This window comes from Enhydra lutris, unplaced genomic scaffold (assembly GCF_002288905.1).
Source record: "Enhydra lutris kenyoni isolate GAN:26980312 unplaced genomic scaffold, ASM228890v2 scaffoldscaffold72, whole genome shotgun sequence".
NCBI classification, from domain to species: Eukaryota; Metazoa; Chordata; class Mammalia; order Carnivora; family Mustelidae; genus Enhydra; species Enhydra lutris.
Window position 1 is genome coordinate 1,454,485 of NW_019154156.1, and position 13,923 is coordinate 1,468,407.

The 13,923-nt window shown below is 36.1% G+C and overlaps 1 protein-coding gene across 1 annotated transcript in view; it reads right to left on the reverse strand.

The window, feature by feature from the left end:
- LOC111159969 (SRY-box 5) overlaps positions 1 to 13,923 on the reverse strand; it is a 521,422-nt gene that overhangs the window by 187,831 nt on the left and 319,668 nt on the right. The window contains exons 5-6 of the mRNA XM_022522689.1: positions 10,743 to 10,915; positions 5,832 to 5,900 (exon numbers count right to left, since the gene is read on the reverse strand). Coding sequence (XP_022378397.1) covers positions 5,832 to 5,900; positions 10,743 to 10,915 — 242 coding nt within the window. The remainder of the gene's footprint in view (positions 1 to 5,831; positions 5,901 to 10,742; positions 10,916 to 13,923) is intronic.

The following is a 13,923-nucleotide window of genomic DNA, read 5'->3' on the forward strand; positions in this document are numbered from 1 at the left end:
GAGTAAAAGGAGTGGGCACAGTACACAGAGGAGCACCTAGAGGATTTAGCTCTGGAGAGACGCTTTCCCTACTCTCTTGTACACTTAGCCATGTGACATGTGTTATATCAGTAAAAATTAAACTACATATGCATATTAATTAACCTGTACCTTTTCCTCTGGAGACAGGCTTATCTAGACAGTGAAATACTATGAATGACTAAAATTCCATCATTAGGTAATTGCCAGGAGATGTACAAAAATGCTTAAAGGATTTTAAAGTGGCTCTCTCTGAATAAAAAGACAGAGAGCTGCAGGTAGCACCCCCGATCTACTAGGGGAGGTAACCTATCTTCTCAAATGGATCTTCTACTTCCATAAAGTACAAGAAAGAGCAGGAAGTCACCCTACAAGCTACTTCTTTGTATCTCCGTATTTTCTCCTCCAGTACTCTATCTGAAAGCCTGGAACTGTATCCTGTCCAGTTGTCGTACATTTTATCGCCTACAGCAAAACATTAGTCAGAGCTCAAGGAGTTAATGCATTTCCTTCTCGGGTTGAAATGCTACCTTAATTGCATGGTGTTTATTCTTGGCATTTCCAGTCTCCTAAAGAGACAAGGTTACTTTGCAATCTCTTTGTCCTCATGTATGTGTGTGGAGTCTTGTTGAGGGGGGTAAAATGCTTCCAACTTACCACACTCAGAGAAAGAAATCATAAATCAGCAGGTCAGTCAGGTACTATTATTTCACCTTTCACGTTATTATGTTTTCAATACAATATTTCAATGGATTTTGTTCTGCGTAATAATTTATCAAGAATTACCAAAACTCTTAATGAGCTCAGAGAACTTCGGCTCCAATAAAATGAAACCTTTATCACAAATTGGTTGAGCCCATGACTGCAACTTAATCATTCAATTGTATATAAGTCAAGTTGTATTTTTATTTTGTAGGAATAAGTTCCTAGGGAAAGAAAACTCATTTTAAAACTTCGGGCCATTAAGCCTTAAATGGTAGAATGTCGGTGAAATAAAAATGAACTGGGCCAAGACTTGGGAAACTTGGAAGCCAGCCATTGTTCTACAAGTAACAACTTCTGTGACATTGGGAAAATCTTCTAACCTTACTTGGTTTCAGTTTACAAATGTCAAAATGAGAGATAGGTCTAAATAAAGGCTTTCTAAAAATCCCCTGTAGTTCTAAAATCATATGAATTGTTGGAACACTGAACTTACAGTTTTCAGTGACTACTGCCATGTGGATTATATTCCTTTTTTCCTAGAAATTCTCCTCTTGCTGGCAATACTCATTAAATTGCTCATCATCAGACATACAGAAGGAGCAAGATTTTCTCTCCTAATGACCTAGACAAAAATTTTCAGCATTGTGTGCTCACTACATGTCAGGTATGATTCCATTTAATCCTCAAACTAACCCAGTGTCAGTTATTAAAATCCCATTTAATGGTTGAGAATAATGAAACCAGAGGGATTAAGCAATTTTCCTAAGATCACACAGCAGATGAGGCGTGAACATGCAGAGACTGAATTCAGGTATGTCTAATTCCAGAGAACCTGCTCTCTACCTTTATTTTTAATCATTCAACACAATTAAAACTGTATTTCATACAGTTAAAATTGGTCCTATACCACCTGAAGAGTCAAGTTCTTCCCTATATTCCATGGAATGTACACTAGCCAGTTAAGAATACAAAAGAACAGTGATATGTCCTTTGCTGTACCCTTAGCTCCAGACAGAACCAGTGACCCAAAGCTACTACTAGTCTTGCAAATATATACCTTATGAGTTGGAAACAATGACAGGGGATTGTTAAATACCAAATCTTTGCTGCCAAGAGAACACAACGAACAACAAACAATTGTTAAAGTTTGTCAGAAGGGAGAATGCAACAGATTTGTGGAGTCTCTTAAGAAAATTCAAACACTGAACTTTCCGTATGGGAATCATGACAAATACACATTTTAAAAGAAGTAAAACATCTTTAAAAATTTCCCTAAAAATATCTGAAGTGGATTTCATACTAGAGCATGTTATTGGACTGATCCTATCAGATGCTAATAAGAACCTGAAATTCCAATAAGTATTACTGAAAAAGGGTAAAAAAAATTTTTTAAACTAGGACATGCTTCCCCCACTCACTTCCATAGCTATAGAAACCCTGTCCCATACAAAGCTTCAAGATAAAAGGGAACTTGAGTCTCCAGGGACATTCAGTTTGTTGCCATAATGGAAGCTGAGTAGAGGTCACTCATTCATTTACTTTAAAGGTTTTGGTAACAGTGAATGAGGTCAAGATGAACCGTTGGTTTAGGATCATTATTGGAAACATAAACCACCTGACAATCCCCATTAGAAACAGGTTGATTTAATGTAAAAAGGAGATTAGTCAAAAAATAAAATTGCTAAAAGATGGGCACTGTAGCATAAGCAAAAGATTAAAAGAAAAAAAAAGGTTATCTTTTAAAAAACCTAAAGGTATTTTCCTCTGAAATATTTATAAATTTCACCTCACATTTAATGTACATTAAGAGTTAGCTAGGTAGAGTAAGCAAGAATGCAAAAATATTTTCTTTTTTAAAGGACATTAAAGAAAAATATTAAAGGAAAACACTGTTGAATGGGAGAAAAAGAAGGCAAACTTCTTACTGTTGTTAAAATTGAGAGTCTTATAAAGAAACTGACAAGTTCTTGGGGGAAGATGAGATATTTTCTGGTATTATGACATGATTTTACTTGTAAAATTAACTGATTTCTGATTTACAAAGAAGAAGAAAAACTTTTGTTATTTCTTCTTTTATTCCTAATGAGTTACGTGAACCAATGTAGAAGAAGACTATAACTCTACATAAAGTCATTACAAAGAAGTAATATAGATTCAGTTTCAATCCAATTAGAATCATGCAATTAGAGTTAAGTTTGCTTTTTAAAGAGAGAAAAGCAGTTTGTAAAGAATTGATCTTGAAGTGATTGAATAAAATTGGTGAATTCGCTAATTATTATGGCATTTTCTCTTTGAATATATAACTACAGAGTAAAACCTACTACCATTTTATTCATCTGTAGTTGAAAGAAGATAGAAATAAAGGCCAAGAGAAATTTTAAGTAACTTGGGTCATTAGAATATGTAAATGTTTATGTATACACATACAGGCACAAGCCTGTTCATACACTTTTAAATCGAATGACATATACTTCAAATGTAGTAAAGATGTCTAAATTAACCTCTCCTTTAAAGAGATCTCAGTAAAAGAATGAGGGAAATGTTGGGGAATATCATCCTCCTGTCATTTAATAACCCAGCCATCAAGTGTGAAAATCTGTCCTGCTCTCTTACCTTGTCAATCTAATCCATCTAGCAGATCTGTCTACCATTTCCCAACATTTGGGCCAAGTGTGTATTTATAATTGAAACCAAAAGCTTAAAGTCAGCCTTAATTGTGGATCTAGTAACACTGCAGTCCACTATTCTACCAATAAAGGAAATGGAATGCATTGTTTTCTAAAGCTCAAAGAGACAATGGTATAAAATGTAAGAAAATGCAATCAGGGTGAACAATATAGGTTTGTATGTTTATTTCTACAAGGTCTTTAAGCTTCATATTTAAGTAAGATAAAGGACGTAAATCAAATTCAAAATATACTAGGTAGGTAATTCCAGATACCAACTGAATTTATTTTATTGTAAATCCTCATGTAAGCATTGATTTTGTGTGCATTGACAAAAATAAGTTTTATAATACTGTTTGTTATAAATTTGATTTGCCTTCTACCATGGCAGATTTGATTTTTACCCTTCTTCCTTTTCAGGTGCTACCACAGGAAAGGAGGAAGTGGAAAGAAGAAAAAGGAGAGAAAACATTCTCAAAAAATAATGTGGCAAGGATTTCCATGAGCAAAAAAAAATGGACCTGTTCCACATTTTTAATCTTCTATTTCTATACATGTCCCTATAGTGGTCCTTCCCATAACTGTTTGAACAATCTCTCAATGGACTAATTTAAATATATTGTGACTTTTGTAACTATTAAGTACTTGTAAGACTGCCCCAAATTAACAATTTATAAAGTATATTTTAGAAGAATGCTTTTAGTTAATGAATATACTAGAAGCTGTGTAAATGAATTCTTTACAGATTGCCAGTCTTGTTCAGTACTTAATTTTTGCTTGAAACACTTCCTACTTCTCAGATTAAATATATATATTATTAATTAAATATATATATAACTGCATATATATATATATATATATATATATATATATATATATAAAACTGCTTTATTATCTTTGGTTTTCAATCATTAAAAACATTTTAAATATAGATAAACTGGTACCATCAATTAAGACTTTATTCAAATTCAGCATACTTAGACTGAACATGACATTCAACAAACAGTTTTTGTACTTTTTTTTAAGTAGGTTCCATGCCAAGCATAGAGGCCGGCGCTGGGCTCAAACCCACAATGGTGAGATCAAGACCTGAGCCTAAATCAAGAGTCCAATACTCAACTGATTGAGCCACCCAGGTACCCACCAATGAACAGTTTTAAACCATTAAACTGAATAACCACATTAGGATTTGATGCTTATAATTATAGTGAAGGAAGGCAAAGAATCCTGGTTGGATCATCTCACTGATGTTTCTTTGTCTCCCTGAAGCTATGTATGACTAGCTCACTAAAATGTCAGGTGGACCAAGAATGATTGGATTATATAATTCACGGTAAAGAAATTAAGTAACCCTGACCCAATTAGGTAAAATGGGATAAACTTTGCTGGCAATGAAGTGTAAACATGATTAAATACACAAATGAAATAATGTAGACATGTTTGCTTCTGTCATTCATGATATTTACACTTAAAAAATACACTGGATTCCCAAGATAGAATTTCAAAAGAAGGACAAATTTTTCCTCTCAAACATCTGCTTTGAGAAGACAATTTTATGTAGGGTGGATTCATAGCTCTATGAATTAGATTCCTTCTCTTGCTGGTAATGGCAAGTATGTATTGAGCACCTGCTGTGTGCCTTGATACCCCATCCATGATTTCATTAAGTCCTCATAAATACTCTTTTGAAATAGGTACTTTCGGAAAGGGAATTTTCAGAAGGGAAAATTTTTTGTCAAAATTCATGCAAGTGGTGAGGACAGGACAACCCTGACAATCTACTTTTTCCTTTTATTACCAATATAGCTGCTTTCTTCCATCTTCACTGATGTTCCCCAGCATCACATATTTCCATTTAAGCAAAAGAGGCAGGTTATAGAGCCCTGACTCTTGGTCTCTCCAGGCAACATGAAGGGTGAAGTTCTACTTGAACACCAAATCATTACCTTCCCTAACCTCAACCCTTCTCACTTGTGGCTCTTGAACATAGAGTTAAACATTCTCTCTGCCACTATTCTCTAATAAAACTTGCTGTGCCTTTTTGCTTTGGTTCCCCTGTACATCCCTCACTGAGATCACTCACAGTCACATTTTAAACATTAAAGAATAGAGAAAATGAAACCTTTCTAACATTTCCCGGCAATAATTTCCTTTTGGTAGAGGATGAAAATGACTGTCAGCTTGCTCAGACCGAAGCTTCCTGACAGTAGGGCCCATGCCAGTCACCATTTGCAAGATTCTCATGGCAGAGGAGGTAACATGACAGAAATTAAGTAAATCCAAAGTAATTTTTACTTTGGAGGTTATTCCAGTTAGGTCATCTAAAAATTAGAAACAGAATATAGATAGATAGATAGATGATGATAGATAGATAGATAGATAGATGATAGATGGAAAATAGATTTTTTTCTAATTGGAAATATGCATGAAATGATTTCTGACCTGGATCTGTTGCTGAAGCAAATTGATTTTGTGTTGTTGCTGAAGAAGCTGCTGCTGTTGTCTTGCAATCTGTGGAGAAATTGCACATGAAAAATTTAAAAGTATATTGTAGTCCCAGGGGGAAATTACCAATGTTCTCTTGCTCCAAGTTTGATTTGACACTGATTAAGATGATGAAAATAGATGTGCCTGTGCCCCTACAGTACCAGCAATTCATCTGTAAGTAGGATCAAACAAGATATTTAGTTTTCGGAACAGTTTCTTTTGGTCTAAAACAAATGGAGCCTAAGACACTCCAACAGTGATCCAATCCAATATGAAACGCTAGTGGGTCGGAAATCCCTCTTCCTTCCCGGCAATACGTTAAGAAGGTACGGCTTTTGGCATTTTTAGCTCTTTTCTATAAAAGAAACTATTGCCTCAACTTGGGGATGTTGTGACCTGGGAGTTCAGGGTGGTGTGGAGTATTACATTGTGAGAGGCTGTATTCCTCAGGGAGGTTTCAGTATTTGTTTTGTTTTGCTTTGTTTTTTCTTCGTAAATACTGCCCTCATTTCTGCCTTCCACAAACTTCTGAACAGCCAACTCCTCAGTGCACTCCATATGGTTTCTGCTCCCATTCTCCACTAAAATGATTCATAATAAAAGTCGCCCGTGTCATTTTTAAACTTTTTTTTAAGGCTTATTTACTTATTTTGGTGGGAGAGAGTGGGGAGACAGGGCAGAGGGAGAGGGAAGGAGAGAATCCCAAACACACTCTATGCTGAGCATGCAGCTGGACGCAGGGCTTGATCTCATGACCCTGAGTTCATGACCTGAGCTGAAATCAAGAGTCAGAGGCTTACCTGACCGAGCTACCCAGGCACCCCTAATTTTTAAAATTCTAACATGTTTTCTAGATTTCACCTTTTGTCCTTTCATCCAAATTCAACATTCAAGTTCTCTCCCTTGATCGTGAACTTTCTTCCTTGGCTTCCATGACAGCACATTTTGCTGGGTTTGCTCCACCCTCCATCTGCTCCTTCTCAGTTACCTTCAACTGCTCTGTCTAGCCATTCAATGTCTTAGTTGTATCCCTAACTCCTGAATGAATGCCAAGTACTTATGAATTTGTTTCTCTAGCCTCTGCCTTTGCTTTCAGCTTCAGACCCATTTTTCTAATGACATTCTCAAAGGAACTTCATATTCAACAAGTTCAAAACTAAACTCAATTAGGGTTATATTCATGCTTTCTTTTTTATCTTAGGGACAGGGTTTTTAAAAATCCATTTTTTCAGGGCACCTGGGTGGCTCAGAGGGTTAAAGCCTCTGCCTTCAGCTCAGGTCATGATCCCAGGCTCCTGGGATCGAGCACCCCCCCCACCCCCGCCCTGCATCGGGGCTCTCTGCTCAGCAGGGAGCCTGCTTCCTCCTCTCTCTCTGCCTGCCTCTCTGCCTACTTGTGATCTCTGTCTGTCAAATAAATAAATAAAATCTTTTAAAAAAAAATTTTAAAAAATATATACATTTTTTTCCCTAAAGAAAAACAGAAAGAAGATGGTAGGAAAAGGAATATCACTCTTTTCCTTAAATGTGGCCCTTTCCTCCCACATATCAATATTTCAGCTGATACTTAAATGTTTTTATCAGCACCTTAAATATTTATCAAGAAAATGACCACTTCATAACCCTACGTATTCCTCCTGTTCCAAGCCACTGTTCACTCTTGCTGGGTTATTTTAATAGTCTCCTATTTTTCTTTCTGCTTCTGCCTTTGCTCCCTACAACCTATAATATACCAGTATCTAGAAAGATCCTTTGAAAATATAAGTTGTGTCATTTTATTCATCTTTTCAAAACCTTCTGTCTCACTCAAAGCAGAAGCTGGTGTCCATACGATGCCTAAAAGACCCTGTATGATTTGGCCTCCTGCTATTTCTCTGGTTTCACCTTCTCCTGTTCCTCCCTTTGTTTCTCCACTCTTGCTACTCTCCTCTCTTGTCTCTTGAAGACACTAAGGATGCTCTTATCTCCCAAGGATGTACCTGCCTCTGGGTCTTCACACTTCCTTCCCCCTCCATCTGGAACATTCTATTCCTAGATAACTGACTGCTCACTCCCTCCCCTCCTGCAAGTCTCTATTCAGATGTCACCCTGTCATTGAGGTCCTCCCTGAACACCTGTTTTAAAAGAGCCTATTTCTCTAACTGGCACCATCATCCCCAATTCTCTCCTTTATTTATATCCCGTATCAACATCTACTATATATATATTACTATATATAGTACTTGCCTGTTTACTACCTTTTCCTAATTAGAATTCAATACATTGGGGATTTTTGTCTGTTATTTTTTGCCCTATCCCAGTAACTAGAATACAACCTGGCATCAAACTGGTGCTCAATAGATACTTATTGAACGAAAAAAATGTAGAATGGAGCTCAGAGTCCAGTGGAAAGGCTGGTCAATGCACAAGTTCATTAACATCTCTAAGGGCTGTAATGGGAATATTAGAGTCCACAGAGTAGGGACACCCTACAATAAGTAGGGAGTTTTAGGAGGAGGGTCAGAAGAGCAGTTCTCAGGAGAAGATATACCTAACCTGAATCTTAAGGAGTAAGTTATTAAATGCCCTTCAGACATTTCCCTGTGTCCCGATAAAAAGATCAGTGACCACAAGAGTGGTGATTATGCGTGCCAGCACTGCATGGTAGGGAAGATGCAGGGGAGTAAAATAGGCTCTAGAAACCTGACCTGAAGCCTTTCAGAAAGGATTTTCTCTCAGGCTTTGTAGGCATCATTGCTTAGCATCTTTCAACACAAGAGAGAAATTCTGGAAGAACCTAATGATTTCTAAAATTCCAAGGATAATGTCAAAAAGTGAAAAGTTCTAGAATCCTTTGATGATATGTGGGGCCAGGATATGAAAGAAAAGAAAGAGGACTTTGCTCTATTAGTGATTGCTCAGAATTTTTAGGACAAATATGCCCTTAGACCCACCAAAGTAGTGATTCTCTACAAAGAAATATCCCTATCTGACCTACAGTTTCAGAAGCTCCTAAAATTTTCTTGAATTCGTATGTTTGAAAGCATTGAGAGTTATGAACAAGAAAAGAGTAGTGTTTTTCTAGACTGTCACAGGTGAGCATTCTGAATTTTTATCATGGGGGTAAAGCAAGAGAAATATGGGCCATATTCAAGAACAGGACAAATATATCTTTAAGGAAAATGATGAGGTATTTCATTAAACATGAGAGCATCACCTTTCACTTCAAGTAGGGAAGAGTAAACTGAAAGGGGGGTCTCTTCAAATGTAATATGCATATTTCTTCTTTCAACTCTGCTAGTTTGCATTTTGAAAACTGCTAAGATTTTGTAGGGATGTGTGGACACACAAATACCCTTGATTAAATAATGGCCTTCTTCCACTTGGGAGGATGAATGGACAGAGCCCACAATATGGGATGACAAAAGGGAGTTAGCCCCAGAAAAGATGTACCATGTATATATATAAATTCACCCTATGACACCCTCTTTCTTCTCTTCTCTTTGCTACTACTTCTAAGTAATAGTTCATATACATTGCCTCCATTTTCCTACTACACACTTGTCCATTCTTACACCTCATTTCTACTACTAAAGCTCCACAGAAGCCAGTCTTAAAAGGCCAACAATGAGAAACTAAATGACAAATCTGGTAGCTTTGTTATTCCGGAATTGTTCATTTTCCTTTCTCTACCAGGTATCTCCCAAGATCTACCCTTAGTTCCATTCCATTTTGTAATGATATCACCATTATTCTAATTTAGGGCTTACAAACCTGCCATCCCCTTGCATGAAACACTCTGGTTCCAGATATTAATATGGCTACCTCTTGTATATCATTTAGAGCTGAGCTCAATTGCCAGATCGAACCACCCAATCTAAGAAACATTGCCTTGCCATACCCATCAATATTTATTAAATAAATCTAATTACATTTCATCAAATAACTTATCACTGTCTAAAATCATTTCATTCATTTCTCTTTTCCTTTGTTAATCCCCTCTTTCTTTCCTCTAGAATTTAGGGGGTTTATCTTTCTGGTTAATTGATATAGCCTCAGAAGTTAGCACCATGCCTGGCACATAAGAAGCATTTGATTATTTGTTGAATAAATGAATGAAACTTATCTACCCCCATGGTTTAAACTACCCTCTCTATGTAAATAAACTAAGAAATTTAGTTCAGCTCTCTTTTCCAAACCGTCAATTGGTATTTCTAGCTGTTTTTTTATATACCTCCAGTTGGATAACCTCCCAAGAGCTCTAATTAAACACTACTGAAAACCACCTGCTTTTCCAAATTTGCCCTCCTCCTGACTTTACCCAACACCCAGGCTCAACATCTTTCCTCATTCTTTTGCTCACTCAAAGAATTCAACTAATCATAATTTTCCCACTTGTTTATTCTTTTCTTCTCTTTTTCTGTGGTCCTTTAGTTTAGATTCTAAACTATCTAGTTTAGATTCTCACTCCTTATTGAATTTAATTTAATAGACATCTAACTAAACTTCCTGGGCCATCATTAATTTACTTCACTTGTTGAATCCTACTTATTCTTCAAAGCTCATACCAAGCCCCTGTTGAATGAAATCTTTCATGGTATCTCTGACTGGAAAGGCTCTCCTGACACACCATGATACTATTTGGTGCTTCTCTCATGACCTAGCAGAACTTCACCTTGGTTATAATGACTTCCATGTTACATACCACTAAAGTAGTTGATAAGCTTTTGCAGATCAAAGTGTCTGCTTCCTTTGTATCTTTCTCTTTTATTTATTTATATGAGGTGGGAAGAAAGGTTTTTATTGATCTCTGTGTGCCTAAGAGAGTATCCTATAAAGAGCAGGCAAAATGATGTCTAAGAAGTTTGTGTCCCAGCTCCTACTCACCTGTTCTTGTTGCTGTTTGGCCAACTCCATTTGCTGTCGCTGTTTCTCAATCTGAGAAGCAGCTAGTTTCTTCTGCTCATCGTGGGCAGCCAGTAGCTGTTCCCGCAGACTGGTCAGCTGATTGATCATACCCATGAGCTGCCTCTCCTTCTCAGCTAGGCTTTCGGGAGTCCCTGAAAATAACATGGCAATAAAACACAAGAAAAGGGAAGTGAGAAGAGAGTGATTATTCAATGACAATGATTCTGTTGTACAGAGAACTATTCTAAATAGAAGGTTAACACACAAATACATGCTTACTTTCTTTCAGATTTTTTTAACTCCACAGTGAGAAGTGATGGCTATTTCCCTTTTATAAAATATCAGAATGAACAAATATTTTGACTGTTTTTTATGTATGTCAAGTAATAATCTATAGTTTTTAATTTTCACAAGTAAATCAAAAAATGGTTGGGTGAGCATCTACTATTTTAGTGTTCTATGCTGGGATCTGATGAAAATAAAAAGAAGCCTAGAGCACAGCTTCTTGCTCTAAGTAGTTTTTTAAATCAAATTAAAGAGGCAAGACAAAAATATGAATATTTAATAACCATAATTACTAGGAGATCAAGTTATTATTATCAGTAATATGATTCTCCTTTTCTCAAAAAAAGAATCTTGAAGAATTAGAACCAAGGAATTCTATATTAAAAATGGGAAAAAATCTAGCCAATCAAATTTTAGACATTTTCTCATATGCCACTCAGAGGCTTTCTTCAAAAATAGGATATAAATAGCAGGGAAAATATTCAAGATTGAGGGTATAAATTCGGGCTATCATGAAATAATGAAATATGGTTGAAAAACTAAGAGATCACATTATAGACACCAAAGATTATAGTTAAATTCAAGACTTGGAAAAGAAGTCACAGCAGTCATTTACAATTAAAAAAAAAATGCTCAGGGTTTTAAAACATGCTATGAACCTTCTTTGTCAGGTTAAAATACTTATTTGATACATCAAAAATGTGAACTGTTCACTGAAACAGGAACAATATCACTTTTAATTGTTCTTTTAAGATTCACCAGATAGACAAGACCCCTATGGTAAAGTACTCACAGCAGGAGAGAACATACTTTTTAATTACAATTTTCACTTTTAATATAAGACACTAAGCACTATTTTAATAATGCATTTGCCACCTGTATATGTAATTAGATAGAAGGATCTGTTATAAACTCAGTCACCCTTCCCCATCCCACTATATTTCTCTCCAAAAATTTATGTTGAAAAAGCATGTGCTTTTTAGGAAGTTGTAGCTATAGTTAGTGGCTTATAATTTTCACAGGCCCATTTGGGGATGGAAATAAAGTTTCTAATATAATTCAGATAGGCTAGAGAATAAATATCTAAAAAAGAAATTATGAGTGAATAGAAGTCAAGAATCATGCATTTTATTCTTTATTATGAATACCTAGCATTATTTAGGGCAGGTGCCCAATAAATTACTACTAATAACTCATTACACTTTAGATATTTGGATTCCACTGAGAAGAACACTTATTGTAAGAATAACAACAATATGATTGTTGCAATTAGAATTCTAAAAATAATATATATATGGGGAGTTTTTTAAATAAAATATTAAAATGATGGTACAATGTATATCTCCACACATCATTGGAAAACACATTTGTAGGAATACCTACTTAGAAAAGTAATACACATCAGGCCTTATAATCCTCATTATCTTCCAGGGATAATTTCATTTTTTTAAAAAAAGATTTTATTTATTTATTTGACAGAGAGAGATCACAAGTAGGCGGAGAGGCAGGCAGAGAGAGAGAGAGGAGGAAGCAGGCTCCCTGCCAAGCAGAGAGCCCTATTCGGGGCTCGATCCCAGGACCCTGAGATCATAACCTGAGCCAAAGGCAGAGACTTAACCCACTGAGCCACCCAGGCACCCCAAGGGATATTTTCATGTTTAAAAATCTAGCCCAGAGGCATCTGGGTGGCTCAGTCAGGGAAGCATCCAACTCTTGATTTTGGTTTAGGTCATGATCTCAGGGAATCGGGATTGAGCCCGGCATCAGACTCTGTGCTGGGCGTGGGGCCTCCTTAAGATTCTCTCTCTCCCTTTCCCTTCTTCCTCCCTCTCTAAAAAACAAACAAAAACAAACAAAAAACCTAGATGAAGAAAACTACAAGAAATGAAGGTAAGTATTTAAAAATGTTTTAGGGGTGCCTGGGTGGCTCACACGTTAGGCATCTGCCTTTGGCTCAGGTCATAATCCCAGGGTCATGGGATTGAGCCCCGTATCCTGCTCCCTGCTCAGCGGGAAACCTGCGTCTCCCTCTCCTGCTCCCCCAGCTTGTGTTCCCTCTCTCACTCTGTCTCTCTCTGTCAAATAAATATGTAGTATCTTTAAGAAAAGATTATTGTTAAAAAAATAAAAATGTTTTAAGTGAAATATTAGAAATAATCTCAATGTCAAATGGGAATAATCAAATAATTATGGAACATCCAGATTGTAGGGTATTTTGCACCCATGAAAAACCTATTTTTTAAGAACATTTAATGGTATGGAAACTTGTTCATAATATAAAACTAGGTGAAACAACTGGGTAGAAATAAACATTTGTAAAAAGGAAACCTACTGAATGTGAGAAAATTATATATCTGATAAAAAGTTTATATCCAACATAAATAAAGAACTCATACAACTCAATAGTTAAAAAAACAAAATAAAACAAATAGATAAAATCCAATCCAATTAAAAAAAAAGGGCAGAGAATATAAATATTTTTCCAAAGAAGACATATAGAAGGCCAGCAGGTACATGAAGGGATTCTCAGCATCACTAATCATCAGGGTAAGGCAATTTAAAACCGCAATGAGATCTCACCTCGTATCTGATAGAATCACTATTAACTAAAAAGAAATTACAATCATCGGCAAGAATGTGGAGAAAAGGGGACTTTTGTGCACTGTTGGTGGGAATGTAAATTGGTGCAGCTATTATGGAAAATAGTATGAATGTTTTTCAAAAAATTAAAAAACAGAACTATCATATGATCCAGCAATTTCACTTCTGGGTATTTATTCAAAGAAAAACAAACACACTGACTCGAAAAGATATATGAGCCCCCATATATAGCAGCATTTTTTACAATAGCCATGATATAAAAACAGCCTATGTC